Source organism: Urocampus carinirostris, chromosome 11, assembly GCF_059441175.1.
Source record: "Urocampus carinirostris isolate Australia breed hairy pipefish chromosome 11, RoL_Ucar_1.0, whole genome shotgun sequence".
In the NCBI taxonomy this organism is placed as follows: Eukaryota; Metazoa; Chordata; class Actinopteri; order Syngnathiformes; family Syngnathidae; genus Urocampus; species Urocampus carinirostris.
In genome coordinates, this window is record NC_142359.1 from 14,370,134 (window position 1) to 14,387,644 (window position 17,511).

Genomic DNA, 17,511 nt, shown 5'->3' on the forward strand with positions numbered 1-17,511 from the left:
AAGCTAGACAAATGTTAAGTGGTATATTTGTTGATATGGGAGACAGGATCTGGCATTATCATTTCATACAGTAGATTTCATCAAATCATTTAACGACGCATCAAACAATGAAATAAAACGTGCTGAAAAACTAACTTTTGTCTGGAGAGCGGGTTTTGTCTTCAAAAATATAAAGTTTTTTCGATTAAAACACAGAATTAGACAATGAACTCACAGTAAGTACACAATATCTTTAATCAAGCTTAAATATTTATTCATAAAACTAGGTCCCACTAAAGAGCAAAAAAACAAAATAGCTGGAAAAACGTGTACATTTCCCGCCTCACAGCGTCCCTTTTGGTTTCTATATACAAAGGAGCAAATTTGACATCTTTGGTTCAAAGTGGCAGAAGCACTTGACAAGCATTTTTTTTCTCTCACGTAGATTCCAGTTCGCGTCATCGATGAAAGAAGGCACAATCGAGAAGTGTTACTGAGAACAAAACGATAATAATATTGGCATAACATCTTTGTCAAGTGCTACTGAGCAAATATAGCAATCTGAAAATAAACATAAGACAGGAAAGCTACCGGAAAGAGGTCTTTTTCCAGTAGCAGTAAAGAAATATATATATATATATATATATATATATATATATAATGTGTGTGTGCATGTGTGGAGATTTTGCACAGCAAACCTCCGATTTGCAAATGTGGCCGCACTGAGACACAGTCTCTCGTCGTCACCGCGTCAACATCCTGCCCGTCTTTAGTTGGCTTTGAACCTGAAGACCAAAGCAGAAGATGTGTTATGGGAAAAAAATTGTTGTTTTTTTACTCAACTAAAAATACATGTACTATATTCTAACTATGTCCCCAAAAAATCGTGCACACAAACACATATATATATATATATATATATATATATATATATATAAAATCTTGTTATATGGACCATTGAAATATAGTATTGTATTGATGACTTGCAAAGTCTTTACGAAGCGCATGAACTGAATAAAGAGAAAGACATTGTGGGAAGTAATCAAGTTGTCCTTAAATATATATAACACATGTTCAAGTTTGTCACTTACAATGATTGTGTTGGCTAAAAAGAAGAGAAACCAATTTTATATTGATTTTTAATCAGGTTCTTTGTTCTCATTTCGCTCACATTTGTTTCTGGTACCGTAACTAAAAAACAATTGCCTTGTCCCATGTCATTTATGTCCCTAGTGGCCTGGTGCTATTCTTATTGTTGCCAACGGGGTTCAAACCCTGTTGCCGTCATTGTTATGCAATAGTGTCAGCAATATAACCCTCACCTGAGCATTAATTGCACTAATACCATAATGCACCTGAACGCATGTTCAATTAAATCCATATGCGAAACGCACTGGACTATAAGGAGCACGGTAATGTTCCAGGCCAGTTTGGGGTTTTGTAGGTGCGCTTTGCAGTCCGGAAAATGCAGTAAATCGTTTCGGTTATTTTGTATCTGGAAAATTCCAGAGATACGAGAAATTCTAGATACAAGCACGATCCAGGAATTAATTAATCTTGTATGTGGAAGTATCACTGTAGACCCCTTCCTGGCATTAAAAAGGCAGGGGGACATTGCGGTTGTACATTTAAACAAGGTTGACTCATTCGATGCCGTAGGTAGAAATATGTTTTCAGAAGCATTGTTCCTGAGATCCATAATGTAAAAATACTTTTTTTTTTTAAACTATTATAAAGAGTTTGCCCCTGCTCATCAGTAGGTATCAAGTCTCTGGGAATTATTTATTATGATGAATCACCATTAGATGGCAGGAGTGGATCTTTGTTTACACATCAAGGAAGCCTAACTTCCTAGTGTTGCATCCTGTACCTGGCGAATGAGTGTGCGTAGGCAGCCAAAGATAGGGAGTAGGCGTAGAGAACCAGAGTAGTGAGAGTCGCGAGGCATGGACAAAAGAGCTTCAACAGAGCCTTTTCCTTTCAAAAAAATAATGACAAATTCCCATTGTCCTCGTCTGGTCGGAGAGGGATAACGTTTCGTGCACGCCCAAGGGAACGTGATCGCCATGGTGATCGTAAACGTGTGATCATCTCACCGGAAAAATTAGGTGCTGAAAAGTTCTTGCAAAGATCATGCACCAGTTCAGTGTTCTTGCAATAAAATCTCATTTTGCTGGTTAAGTGCCCATGTGTTTAGGAAAAGCATTGTTTAAATATTGGAGGTGTCACAAATGCAAAAAAGGAAAAAATGTATCCGTAAACAAAAAACAGTTTTTCTCAGAAGTCTTCGTAGAAATGGGTATTATCAACAAAACGTAGCAAAGTTGAACTGTTGTTTACTAAACAATGGTAAAAGCTAGAATAAAAGACGGGGGTTTCTTTTGGTATGTGCTATGCCTTTATAGCTACAGAATAAAATTTGCTGTAGGCCTTCATAAACGAGTGAAAATGGCAGAAGATTGGCTGGCACCCGCACTTCCCAATGAAGTGAAATGTCTGTCATTCAATGAGTTAAGAAACTTCAATGATGTACCTGGCAGTGATGTGCGTCACCATGCGGTCCATGATGCCTGGACACGCGTTCTCAGCCAGGCGGATATTTTGTTCCAGCTCTTCGATGGCTAACCGTTTGTCGGAGTAATCCTTGTGTTGCTGCTTCAACTGCACAGAAACAAACTCATGTAGGACGTCGTCCGCGGCCCCAGCGAGAGTGTCTGCGCACGCACCTCCGAGAAAACAGGTGAGATGATGGCAGCGAGACTGGGGGAGACCCCCGCGGCGGCGTTTCCTTCTCCCCTGGACTGCCCGTTGAGGTGGGGCCGCTCGTCCGTCTTGCGCTTACGGACGGTGGTGAAGCTCCACTCTGGGGATTCGCCGTCTGTCCTGTCGCTTGACTCGCTGAAAACGCAAGAGTGAGTGGAGCCGGATGGCGACGGCCGCCATTTTTTTTTTTTTTTGCCGGAGTTACCCGTCTGAGTTGTCGGGGCTGCTGTCACTGTGGCCCTGCTCCCGCCACCTGCGGTAGCGGTCGATCAGTTCGCTGAGGTAGGACGTCTTCTTGCAGTGTTTGACGATGAACTTGTGCTTGAGCAACTCTTTGGCGGTGGGACGCTGGAGTAGGACAGGGCATGGAAGTCACACACTTTATATAAATTACATATATGTATATTTATATAAATTCAAGCACTTTTAAAAGGTAATTTTCCAAGTCCTCCAGTACCATTAAAAGAAAAAATCTTTTGGAAATGATATATGTTGAAGATCCACAAATATATCTTCTATTTACATTCGCGATTTTTAATCTTGTGTGTGCATTTATAAAAACACGATTTTTAGATCTTAAGTAAATCACGAATATATTCTGGATCTGAGCAATACACATGTACATCGTTTAGAGTAAAATCTCTCCCCAAATCGGTGTTGAATGAAATTAGAGCATAGAACATTAAACATACATTTTTAGTCCAGTTACAGATTACAGGGGAAAGCTACTCAAATTTTTTTAATGGCCCATAATAAATGTCGATAAATGTTGCATAATCCTTGCAATAATACGGATTGCATAGTGCCCTGTTCAGGTGTAGCATGCACCTGTCCTCAAAGAAGCTTTATAGGACAATGCCATACAAACTAACGCCAGCTTCCGTTAATCACAAGGAAGAAAATGCAAGCACCATTCAATTGTTGAAACACACCAAAATTCAAGTACTTTCAAGGATTTCAAGCACTCGTACAAACACTGTCCATCAATAGGGCTGCGATTTGACGTTATTTACAAAAAAACGATAAAAGTAATAATCAACAATGAATTTTCTTGTCAATTAATGTCACCAGAAACGGTTTTTCTACAGAGTGAGGCAACTTACATTATTAAAATCACTACTGAGAGTCACTCATGTGCCATAGTGTCTCTGTCTGGAGCAGTAACATACAGAAATAGTGGCGTCAACATGAAGTACACAGACCAAAACTTCGACATTTTCGCCTCAATATGGTCAATAAAAAGTTTTTTTCCAAAATTTGTATCATGGCAGTACTTCGGTGATGCACGAACATTTTAAGAAAAAGCACTAAATGGAGTCGGACTTGCCTTGGTAAGGTTCGTAACATTCGAGCCAATAGTTTTAATGACTTAATTGTATGTTTTATTTTGACAATACATGTCCCCTAAAGAAAAAACTTTAAAATGGTCTTACAAACGCGGGGTCCTTGTTGAGGCAGGCCTCGGTGAACTCTTTGAAGCTCTTTGAGAAGTCACCCGTCAGCGTGGGGGGCGGTGATTTGGGGATGAGGAAGAGAACCCTCATTGGATGCATTTCCGAATTGGGCGGTTCCCCTTTGGCCAGCTCGATGGCGGTGATGCCGAGCGACCAGATGTCCGCCTGCCAGATATTCATTTCATGAGCGTCAGCAGAACGACAACCGATATCAAATCCTAATTCATCAACTGCAAAATAGGAGTTATGGGTGGGTAATTCGGCAAAAAGATCATGATTATTTTAATGGTAGAGCATAAAAATACATCAAAAAAGTTTGTTTTTTTTAAAATACTCTGGTGTCGACAAATCGGCATTTATTCTACTTAATTAAAAGCTGAGATACAGTAAAATTCGGACTATAGGCCGCAACTTTTTTCCCAGGCTTTGAACCCTGCGGCTTATGCAACGATAAGACTAATATGAATTTTTTTTCTAACGGCCGCCCGAGCGGTAAGAGAAACAGGTGGAATCTATGTGTCGATGTAGACGCAAGTTTAATGTAGCTCTGCAGTTTGTGACTGAATAAAACTAGCATGAACAAACCCAAAAGATAGGCAAGCGTTAACTACAGTGTTGGGAATAAATTCAAGAGTCTGTTTATGTGTATACAAAAATAATTTGGCGAAATGTAGTTTAAACCTGTAGATTAAACCTGTTGTGTACTTCCAAGTGAGTTCATACTATTTGTTTTTAAAAAATTGTAACTTTTAAGAGCCGCACCATATATTCTAAGATAAAATTAGACAAAACCCACCAAACCCGCTCTCCAAACGAAAGCAAATTTTACAGCACGTTTTATTTCATTGTTTGATGCGTCGTTAAATGATTTGATGTAATCTACTGTGTGAAATAATCATGCCAGAGGGTGTGTCCCATATCAAAATTATATCTCACATGGCAGTTACTTAAGATAGTGGAGGCTTATCTTGGCAGTCATTTTCGTTGTAAACAATGGTTCTAAACAAGGTGCGATCAGAGTTTGTATGTAAACATGTCACAAAACACTGCAAATGAGAAGAATACAGATGTATATAATATGTCAATACAGGTCACTTATACAAGCCTTAAACATGATTATATAAACTTTAAACATACAAAATAAAGCACTGAAGCAACTTACAAACAAATTCATCTTACGAACGAGCTTGTCTGTAAGTAGGGCGGCGTCTGTAACCTTTTTAAAATGGATTAACAAATGATTGTTATAATGATGTAAGATATGATAATTTCTTTAAATGATTAATAGAGAATGCGTTCAAAGTTGTTTTGGGGAGGGGTCTCGTATAAGCCGTTGGCTCCAACATGTCATCAAGTCAAGCCAAGTCTCGTTTATTTGTAAAGCCATTAATCACGACAAGTCTTAAAGGGCTTTGCAGACGACAGGCTATTATTATCCCCTGATCTAAAACCTACATGAAGGAAAGGTAAAACTCGAAACCTAATCTACTTTTTCTTTTCAGGTGATTTGTTCATTTTGTGATGTGATGTTTGTTGCAACAAAAATAAACAATAAAAAAAAATACAACGTTCTTTCAAGCTAAAATTTATTTGACACCCTGCCTTACAAGAATATGAAAGCAAAAAAAAAAAAAGAAAGTAAAACTAAAACATTCGAACCTTGAAGTCGTATGCAGACTGCTGGATGACTTCGGGCGCCATCCAGAAGGGAGTCCCCACAAAAGTTTCCCGCTTGATCTGCGTGTCCGTCAGCTGACCGGCCACCCCGAAGTCAGCCAATTTCACCTGGCCGTGCTCCGACAACAAAACATTGGCGGCTGTCGGGTTCGCACCAAAAAAGCGTGAGCACAACCGTTTTCCTTTTTCAATAGTCGACACGACGCACCTTTAATGTCTCTGTGGATCTTCTTCTCGGTGTGAAGGTAGTCCAGACCCTTGAGGATCTCTTTCAGCATGGTGGCGATTTGAGACTCGTCGAAGGGACCCGCACGAAGCTGCATGACCACAAATCAACTATGAATTAGGGGTCCAACTGAAGACTTTTTATATAATTCACAAGTCACAGACTATTGAAAGGATGAATGAATGAAACTTATTTCGAACATGACAAAAGCAAAAACAAAACAACAACAAAAATAAAATGAAACACACAATGTTATCGTACATGTTTGAAAGAGAGTAGGAAGGAGCATATGGTTATTAAATCCAACCCCTTTGACTTCATTAATAATTGTGTCTCACAGTTAGCTGTTTTGTGTATTTACATGTAAAAAGCTAGCTTATGAGGATGCATATTTACATTGGCTCTGTGGATACACAGTGTCTTCGTTATCATCATCATAGTCACCATCATCAGTACTTCCATCACTTTTTTTATCATCATCATTATTGCTATTTCCATACATTTTCAGTATATTGTATAATTAGAAGATCTATTATGATAACATAGTTCTCTTGAAACTGACTGCTATGAGGTGTGTGTTGTGCGGCATACAAGTAACGCATCTTTGGACCTGCTACCTAAGGGGGTCAGCCCCAAGGCAGCAGGACCACCATTCTTGATTGTCCTGATCTGTGCATTTAAAAAACAAGGTACAGGAGCTTGAGCCAGATGCCTCCGGCATTAAGCTCCCACTTGTCTGCCCTAACTATGAGATGTGCAGGGTATGTTTGTTTTTTGTTCTTTTTAAGATGTATATCTATGTGATTGTATCCCCATTTATTTAGTTTTTATTTGTTTTGCACCATCCTCACAAACATACTAATTAACCTCACAGTTTTTTGTTTATAAATACAGGTCCAGATTGTGATTGATTTGCAAAACATGATGGTGACAGTTATATAATAACCATGTTCAACAATATAAATAAGCAAAGACATCAAGTTAATAATGATGATATCAAAAACAAAATAGTAATGTTAGTCGTTGTAATAATAAAAAAGCTTAATTATTAGCTTGACCCGTGTATAGATAAGGCTTCTGGTCACTTACATTATCAGGAAAGGTTTTATAGAACATACTACAAATTTGTATAAAAATTGAATAAAAATAAAAAATCTAAAACCATTTAGGCACAGTGCTTGGTCAGGAGAGACATAAATCCAGGAATGAACCTTTGTCAATTTTTAGAGACAGGCAAATCAATAACAAAATCAAGTCTACTTTTTTTTTTATCCCTGTACAGCAAGAACAGACTCATTAGCAGCAGTAGAACGGTAAATAAAACAAACATTATGTGCATTTTGTGAAGAACATTTAGAGGTCAACTGCAAAGTCGGTAACGAGAGATCTAAGGTAGCTTCACTCGGTTAAAAAAACATCAGGGCGACGATCATCAACCGTTGTTGATTATTTCTATTATGGATTTTTGTCAAAAAGGTACACTAATCACAAAACTAATGATCAATTGCATCCCTATTGACAACAACAGAAATTGAATCAAAGAAGCGGTTCAACGTGACCCTTTTTTCATAATCATATTCCATCGGAAGGACAAAAAATGCACAGCAGTCTCTCACCAAGTCGAGCGCTGAACCTCCGCCAAGGTACTCCATGATGATCCATAGTTTGCTGCCCTGAAAGACACGAGCTGGGTGAACTTGGGGTCGGATTGCAACGAGGCCCAACAAGGACCGCCACCCTCACCTTGAGGTAAGAGCCGTAATATTTGGTGATATAGGGACTGTCGCACTGGCTAAGAACGGTTATCTCCTGCTGGATGTCCTCGATCTCGTCCTCGGCCTCCTCCAGGTCGATGATCTTGATGGCTACAACGCCCAGGGTGCGAGTGTCGATGCCTTTGAACACCTGCCGTCAGGGTATAGCAGAAAAATTAAATACAAATTCTGGGGGAAAAAAATACCAACCCTCCAAATCAAGGACGCCAAACTCAGTTTGGGTCTGGGGCGAGCGGGATCAGCAAAAATGTCAACTTACATTTTTTAGCTTACCGTAGTTTTTCAATATTACGCTTTATCATTCAGCCTGCTTTAGCAGCCCCCCCCCTACATACTATAATCATGGATGACAAGGGATCTTTTTTAAGCATAACACATTTATTCACAAAAATTGGACAATAAGTGATTTTCGTGTTTGGCAAGGAATGTGTTAAATGGTTTATTTGAATGGTTGAGTGAACGCAATTTTAGACCGGAAACACCTCGCCACACTATGCAAATAGAAGTGGGATCTATGAAAAATTATAGTTTAAAATAATAAAGAAATACAAAAGAAAGGTTTTAGCAGTGCATGGGCAATAAGATTAAACTATGAGGCTGGACGTACTAAAAATGAGAGCATAAACTTTACTGCCCTCTAGCGGTCAGGGGGAGCAGTTGTTATTTATTTATTTTAAAAATCATAACTTTTTATACAAATGACCTAGGGACTTGCTTCTTCTTTTGAAGTGCTCGGAAATTTATGGCAGATTAAATCATCGGGTTTGATTCAAAAAAGTTTTTTCAGCACAACATATTTATGTGAAAAATACCACATTAATAAATGAATTGTATTTTCCTCCAACGTTTTGTACTCCAGTTTGCTAATAATGTCCGCGCAAACTCTAGACTAGGGCTCCCCAACTTTTTTTAAACTGAGATTTTTTTTTGTTGCAAATTATCACCCAATTCAATGTGCATTTCTTAAATTAATAATCATGTTATTACCATGTTGTTACTATGTTATTACCAGGTTAATTGTTGGAAGTAGGGCTAAATACACTCAGTTAAACACACCGTTTTACAAGAAAACCACAATGACCCATCACTATTGAGCTACTTTCAGAACAGGTCTGCTGGCACCTCAGCTGTCCATAGGGGACACCCTGGTGCCCGCAAGCTCCACGTTGGAGACCTATACACTTTTTGGAAGAAAACTGACCTTAGATTCAATATTTCTTAGGAGAGTAGCACACAAAAAAGCTTACCTCTCCAAAAGATCCTTTGCCGATGCGTTCCTGTTTGGTGAATAACACTTCTGGATCAATCTGAGAACTCTAGCAGAGGAACACAAATGAAGGAAATTTTAATCAATCAATGGGATTATTTCGACTTAAGTATTGCTGTAAACATTTGACTATTTAAAGTTCATCTTCAGAGATATATTTTGGTTCAAGTATGAAAATAAAATTCCAAATCACTGATTCAAAACATTGAGCTGTATTTAAAATAAATAATTTTCACAGCGATCTTTGGTTGACACAACATTTAAGGTTCCGTAAGGAATCTGGAACTTTTTTTTAACTTGCTGACGTCTTCTGGCTTGTTTTATCATTGCAACCTTTGTCACGTTGCGAATGCAAGTATGTGCATTTCTTAGACACGCTCAAGTAGACTCTTTTTAATTTTTCTGGGAGTTTGAGTTGTTGTTTGGACATTACTTAACACAGGTTTAGTTTTACTTTCACCATTTTCATGCTACACCGACAAAAAAACTACAGTGACGAGCATAAGGTCAACTCCAACATTAAAAGGTGCAGTATGAAACTTTTTTACTCTTTGACACCATCTGCTGGCTTGCGTCATCATTGCAGCCGCTGTCAAGCTCGTCATGTTGCACGTGAAAAGGCGTGGACTTGTTAAACACTTAAAAAAGCTCTTCCTTTTTCCTCTTTCTTGGGATTTGGGTTGGCCTTTGGTCTGAATTTGAAACAGGCCTTTTCTTACTTTCACCAATTTCATGTTACACTGTCAAAAAGTGGGCAGCACGGCGGCGCAGTGGTTAGCGCATGTGCGGCACAGTTCATGTCTTGGGAACCTCCTGCGTGGGTTCAAATCCAGCTCCAGACTTCCTGTGCGGAATTTGTATGTTCTCCCCGTGCTTGCGTGGATTTTCTCCGGGCACTCCGGTTTCCTCCCACATTCCAAAAACATGCATTTCAGGTGAATTGTCCCTAGGTGTGAATGGGTGAGTGAGTTGTCTGTCCCCGTGTGCCCTGCGATTGGCTGGCAACCAGTTCAGGGTGTCCTCTGCCCACTGCCCGATGATTGCTGGGATGGGCTCCAGCACCCCCGCGACCCTACTGAGGATAAGCGGTGTAGCTAATGAGATGAGACTAACAAAAAGTGTGGTGACAAGAATAATGTCACTGCACCCCAGTCCTCCTACATAATGTCGGCTCGAAGAGCTTTCCTAAAAGTAAGATAAAAGCAGATAGGCCTGTTGGAAAAAATAGGGCTCTTAGTGAACTTAGTTGGTCATTGTTAACACATACCAAATAGAGAAAATATTCTACCTTTAACCTTTTAAGGACACCTCATAAACGCACCCGACCTTAAAGTCAAATTAACAGTCCATTATGTCCAAAAACAGTTTCTATATTTAGTTTACGTTTTAAAAAAACAAACACTCTGTCTTTTAGGAATCGACACCAAGAAAAGGTGTCCGTCCTAGTCAGGCATATTTCCCAAATGCAGCTTGGCAGCCTTTGCAGCCGCACTGTACTTAAAACACAACTAAAAAAAAAAGGGAAGCGGATCAAGACGCAGCAGCCGTGCCACTCCCTGCTGCCGCCGCAACCAAGGCACGCTGCCAGGCAGCAGGATGTGGAACCACAAAGAAATTGCCATTTTTAGAGGACAGTCACTGAAAGTCTGGAATACACTTTAAAATGAAGGCCTCTACCTCATTCAATTTGCAACAGAATAGAACTTGTACTTTGTCAGGTGGTTGACACCATTTCCAATTTTTCAAACACATTAGCTGCTGCTAAATAAAGTCTTGGGGATTGTCTTGTTTAGGGCTGCAATGATTAGTCAGCAACGTCAACAAAAATCGCTAATAGAAATTTTCGACAATGAATTCCATTGTCGACAATTGTTGCCAGACATGTTTTTCTGAAAGAGATTCGCATCTCTACATAAATATAATCTCTGCTGAGAGTCACTCATGCACAATAGCGTCTCTGTATTGGGCGGTCACAAACATACAGGAATGGTGACGTGGACATCAATACACGTACCAAACTTCTAAAGTTTTGGCACATATTAGCCTGGATATGGCCAATTCAAAGACTGCTTGCACCATACTTTGAGTGGCAACGCATTGGCTACTAAGAGCTTTACAAATAAAACTTGATTGGAATTCGATTTGATCATGGCGGTAGACCGGTGATATATGATCATTTAAAAAGCAGGTAAGACAGTTGAACGCCTGACTCACCTCAGTAAGTTCCAGTAACATTCAAGTAAATACTGTTTTGATGACATGCATTGTACATTTTATACCTGTACATTTAAATATAAAAGAGAGCTTGAGCATATTGCAAGACTGTGCCTAACAAATGTATAACAAACCTAGGTTGTTCAAACGGTTTGATTTCGAACTGTTGAGAATTGTGAAGTACTTATGTGAGACTTTGCGGTTCACAACTTATCAAAATGGACATCACATTTGTTTTATTTACTGTTCTGCTGCTGCTAGTGTGCCTCTTTTCTTGGTTTACAACAGTGCTTCTCAATCGTTTTCTGTCACGCCACCCCTCAGAAGAAGAAATCCTCTCATGCAACCCCAAGTAGTCTCCTCATCTGGGTTAATTCTTTTTTCATGGGGTCACTTGCGGGTCTTCGTATCGACACTACATACTCAATGCTTATACTCTGTGCTTTATGCACGGTGTGGAGGTTAAATTTAAAGAAAATACTGCCAATGAGAGTGCCACCGCTCCCTAGTGTAGTAGATGTGCAATTGCACATGATTCAAGTTGAGGAAAAAAAACGTTCGATGAAGTCAAACGCCCCCCTTAACTGAGCCTCGCCCTTCCCTCCCCCACTATTTGAGAACCACTGGTTTACAAGGATACAAAATATTTACTTGATTTTAAGTGTTTATTTATTTACCTTTCCCGAAAAAAATGGACAAGTTTATTTATGCATTTATGTCTCCAATGACCCAACACAGTGCCAAATTGTTTTTAGTGCATTTCTATTCATTTGTTTTTATTAGCATTAGCCACAAAAGATTATCACGAACTTAATTTAATTCAGAATGAAATAATGATTATCCAATTATTCGACTCATCAGTACAGTAGTCAGTGACTGGTCGACTGTTAAAATAGTTGTTTGTTTCAGCCCAAGTCCTGTTTCTTTTTTCATGATGAAACATTACGGGGTACAAAGCCGACCATTACTACCCACAAAAATAAATAAATGAATAAATAAAAAAACTGATTAACCTAACCACACACATACCGATTCATACATCAATGATCTGCTACCGCCATGGAAGGTGCTAGCTAGCAGGTCTCACTGGAATGCATTTTAGATTAGAATAGCTTGATTGAGGACACTGAAACAGAGCCCAAGATCAATATAAAAACTAACAATTAACTTGGGTGCAAGCAAAAATTACTTAACCGTAAAACCGATTATGAGGCATGAGAAACAGTCAGATAAATATCAGAATAATTGATTTGCTCTTGGCTGAATAAACCAATTTCGATGAAATTCATTTAATGATCGCAGCCTTGGTCTCGGTTGATGATCACGGCTTGCAATGATGACTGTCATAAAATAGCTAAAATGTATATTAAAAAGGTTTCTTTATCTAAATGTCTTTATTTGAAACATCTACTATATTTTATCTTTTATATCGCCCTAAAAAATAACTTCAAAGTGTTGGTGCGCGTCATAAACTAAAGCTGGGGTGACACACCTAGGTGGTATACGACAGTAGTACATTACGGTGTTGCGCAATGATTTATCAGTCTAAGATATCGCTGACCACAAAGGCAAAACATTGAATGCAACCACATCTCACAAGACACCTACGCTCTAACTTTTAGTAAATATATCCAAATCATTGGGAAAGTAAAACAGACTCCCAAGAGGGCTGAATCCAGTACTTTTTAGGTTTCCCTTGCCTACATGCTCCTCATTTTTGTTTGCACCTTTTTTATTTGGTTACAGCACAAAAACAACACCATCCGAGGATTAACCAAAGGAAACAGCAAAATATTTGCACAGAAAAAAACGATATAATACAATGATATAATTCATAATCATGTGCCCAAATGGAGTAGGCTAATACAGATGCTTTTAAGTGACAACGCCTATTCGTTTTTTTTTCTTTCAGGAAAGACTAATTCCAAACCAAAACAGGAAAACAAATTCCTACCCCACAAAAGGAATAAAATGACATTTGTGGACAGCAATTAAACTACTGGCAACTGCTATAACACTTAATACCTACATTTTTATTCTTAACAAGCTATACAAAAACCCTTTAAAAAAATCTTCAACTTAGTTTGATCAGGGAAACCTCCCAAAGATATATAAAAACACAGCTCGGTGGCCGCCCTAAGACCAGATTCTGACACTAGTGTTCCAGGGAGTGGAACATTTGCTTCAGAATGACCAAACTCCTGCACGTTTTGGAGGTTTCCTTCTTTAGCAGAAGTGATTCAATGCTCGTCAGCAAGCTCTGCAGTCCTCAAGAACCAGGTTTGCCTACCTTTGTTCTGAAATTAACAGCAAATAATGCCTGTAACCGTCAAAAGTAACTGAAGCTAATTAACCTGGTGAATAGAACGTGAGGGTGCGAAACACCAGCATTATCCACACATGTGTCAAACATTTCTACACCCCCCAAAAAAACAAACATGGAGTGATGCTTTGCAGAGGCCAAGCAGGCAGTGAGCACACCCAGGCAGGTTACACAGGTCGACACACCTGACCCGATTACCTCCCAACCTACAATACAGCCAACAAAAACTTTGAAAAGGGACATATAAAGTGGGTTATTTCATTAAGAATGGAAAACAAAAACAATGCATTTGATTTATGACAAAAAGCGAAAACATATGCAAGAAGAATAATTGTATTTCCGTGCCTGTCACTTCTATGTTTTTCACCATATTACATGTTTTTTTTAATATTTCAAATTGTGTACACCGTATATCAATTTTTGTGCAGAATTCTTTCTTCTTTTGTATTTTTTTGATAGACTGACAGAGTATTAGAAGCATGTTGGTTTAAGATCAGGGGATGGTGTAATTGTAACCTGTGCAGTCCTTTGAGACACTTTGTGATTAGAATAGAATAGAATAGAATAGAATGTACCTTTATTGTCATTGTTACAAAATGGGTTAACATATTGTGACAACGAAATTGGGCATGACACTCCAGTTTCACACATTCACAGTGAGGTAGAAAGCCAAGAAGATAAAGGAACAGAGAAGATAAGGTTATATTGTTATCAATGACAATAATGGCAATTCAAAGTCAGTATGATTATTATTTTCTCTGATAATATAATATATAAAACAAGGAGGATAAGGCTATAGTTATAATTTAGGGGTTTACAAATAAATGTGACTTGACAATGGTAACTGATACTCCAACATCTTTGATGAAAATTAAACTAAAACATGACAGTTACTGTTATAGAGTATAACCTGCACCGTTAGGTACAATAAACCACACTAAATTCACTGCAAGTGGGAAACGGATTAAGAAGGAATTGTTTGCGTTGTTTTTTTTTGGTACATATATTAACTTCTTAATACAAATAGTCTTTGTTTTTATTCCACATAGTCTATCTTTCTGTGAGTAAATAGGTGCCACGTTGTGTTTGAAGGTTGATTATCGCTTAACAAGGGGAATTGTAGTCATCAATGGTGCTGTATGGACTCATTGCAGCCATACAGCCTCAGTCAGCTCATTCCTGAAGTTGAGCATTTCTTAGACGTGCTTGGAGAAATTCTTCTTGCACTAATACACATTTCATAGTGCCTCGTTTAGGTGTAGCATGCACCTGCCCTCTTGGGCGTGACCCAGAGGGGTCGTAGGACAATACCGTGCAAACTAATACCAGCGAGGAAAGAAAGAATGCAACGGCAGCGTGAAGCCACCAACGAGAAGTGTCAGCTTCATTATTAAGCACACTTGTTAATTAGGGTGGGACGACATGCTTTGGTCACAATTCGATTGTATAAAAAAAACTAAGGGGCCAATTCGATTTATATCACGATTCTCGAAGGTTGCGGTTCCACAAATATTGCCATTTGATATAATATGATGATTGTGATTCATGTCTCTTTCCTAAAAAACAACTGAAACCATACACTTCTGGGACAGTATACCATGAAAGATGTTTAAACAATGCACATCAGTCTGAAAGCTGACATTTATTTTAACTAAGACAATGAGAACATAACATGTTCTTTAGTATTTTTTAACAATATTTGTTGAGAGTGTAAACTGTTGCAGAGTCAGCTGGTTTAGTCAAAAAAGCGAGGTATCAATAATGAAACCATGCTTTATTTTGCCGAGGTCCAGCTCATCTCTGTAGAGCGGAATGACCCAGTGCACTCAAAAGCAATGGTGAACAGATGATGAAGGTGCTGTATTTGAGACAGATCAGGAGGCTTCTCCTGCAACTGGTAACCAGGGAAACAAATACACCATGCGACAGGTTTACAGACGCAAAATGTCATTAACTGAAATGTCAATGTAGCATAAACGTGGTCCTTTAATAATCCTATTTACAGTTAACACTATAAAATGATAAAATAAAATGGAGCCTCCAAAAGAAATAAAAACAGCACAACTCTAAGCTATTAAATTCAAACCAAGACCCTTCAACTTCAACATATTGTTTTCAAAACTTAGTGGTAAGATTGCTGTCCGAGGAGACGCTTTAAAGTAATAAAATACAACTTTCTTGCATTTTTACGTACCAGATACACTGTCACAAAAATATATTCTGGGGGGAACGATTTAGACAACAATAAAATCACGATATATACATAAATGCAGACCATTTACCGTGAATGTATGTTTTATCAGGCAGCACGGCGGCGCAGTGGTTAGCGTGTGTGCGGCACAGTTCTAAGGTCTTGGGAACCTCCAGCTACCGGACTTTCTGTGCGGAGTTTGTATGTTCTCCCCGTGCTTGCATGGGTTTCCTCCCACATGCCAAAAACATGCATGTCAGGTGGATTGGCCGCTCCAAATTGTCCCTAGGTGTGAATGAGCGAGAGAGTTGTCTGTCCCTGTGTGCCCTGCGATTAGCTGGCACCCCTACTGAGGATAAGCGGTGCAGCTAATGAGATGAGATATGATATTTTATCCCACCCCTACTTGTTAATAAACATAACAATTTCAAGCATTTACAAGCACTTCACTCGAAATCAAGCATTTTCAAGGATTTCAAGAACCCGTCCAAACGCTGTAACAGTAAGATTAAAGCAATTTGAAGCAGTGGGAAAGAACTTAAAGGCTATAGAACTATGTTGAGAAGTGTTAATACCTAATAGAGAAAATATTTTACTCTCAACTTAAACAATGCACGCCACCAATATAGAGGTACGCAAGTGCCTGGGGTTGACAGGAATGGATTTCATATTTGAGTTGAATAATTAGGAGAAGTAGATAACTGCCAAGTTCTTATTACAAAAATACCAGTTGCCACGCAAACAGCCGCGAGCATTTAAGGCACCATTTTGAGGCCTGCTTCTTTTATTCAATTAAGTCGTTTTATTTAATCGTTCCGCGTGTGGAAATGGCAGGCTTCATTTGACCTTTCCTCGAATACGTTTGTCTCGTCGATTTTATATTCTAAAAAAGTGGTCCGCTGTTACACAATGGCAGTTTTGCTCTTGATAAACTGGTTTCGTTGGCTTAAGTGAGCTGAGTCCACCTTCGTGCTTTACCTGCATGCCAGGAACCTCCATGGTGACTTTTTCCTCAAGCGAGAACACCCTCCTCCTCCTCCGGGTCGCTTTTTGCCCTTCAAGGGTCCCTCGGGAGCTCGACACACGGCAAAACAAAAGCTCCCCGCCGCGTGAGAAAAGAAGTGACTTGCGACCGAAGGGAAAGGTGAAAATGCCGGCGGGATAGGAGGGTAATCGCGTCCTGGTAGAAAAGTTGAGCAAACTACTGAAGAGACGCTTGTTGCTCGGTGGGCGGAAGAAGGCGGAGTAAACAACCGAAGACCGTTTGGCGTCCGAATATTACTCATGTTTAAAAACACGGATGCAAATTCGAAGCAATTGATTCATATTGTCTTTATTATTGTTTATAAATTTTAATTCACTAAATGTGTCTTCGTTTCTTTTGCACGAATATTACCCGGAAGTATAAAAATCCTCCTTGGTCCGTCGCTAATATACGAGCAAGAACGCGCCATGTTGAAAGGGGCAGCTTTGCCATGTTTATGATTTGAATATGAGGACTGTTGAAAATAATGCCACAGTAACGTATACCTGTTAATTTTATATAAATATTAATACCAAAAGATTGTCTGACGTAGCCCTCGTTAAAAAGTGAATAAGAAATAAAAAAGGATAATTCAGCATTTAGCTAAAATATTGGAAA

The 17,511-nt window shown here is 39.0% G+C and overlaps 1 protein-coding gene across 1 annotated transcript; it reads right to left on the reverse strand.

Moving 5' to 3' along the window:
- Window positions 1-215: 215 nt before the first annotated feature.
- On the reverse strand, window positions 216-17,122 carry LOC148356489 (serine/threonine-protein kinase 26-like). Its single transcript, XM_088347054.1, has 11 exons — window positions 16,848-17,122; window positions 9,122-9,190; window positions 7,843-8,004; window positions 7,716-7,772; window positions 6,082-6,190; window positions 5,856-6,013; window positions 4,176-4,361; window positions 2,948-3,090; window positions 2,706-2,877; window positions 2,513-2,640; window positions 216-764 (listed from the first exon to the last, which is right to left on the reverse strand). Exons 1-11 carry the CDS (start codon window positions 16,866-16,868, stop codon window positions 749-751), a joined length of 1,221 nt encoding a protein of 406 aa, XP_088203180.1. The 5' UTR covers window positions 16,869-17,122; the 3' UTR covers window positions 216-748.
- Between the last annotated feature and the right edge of the window lie 389 nt (window positions 17,123-17,511).

Bases quoted from the DNA above. Each gene is read 5' to 3' on its own strand.
- LOC148356489 (XM_088347054.1), bottom strand. From the start codon at position 16,868: ATGGAGGTTCCTGGCATGCAG. The intron at 4,362-5,855 runs GTTCGAATGTTT...AATATCTGGCAG, and splicing joins AGTCTGCATACGACTTCAAG to GCGGACATCTGGTCGCTCGG. The intron at 3,091-4,175 runs GTAAGACCATTT...GTCCTACTCCAG, and splicing joins TCAACAAGGACCCCGCGTTT to CGTCCCACCGCCAAAGAGTT.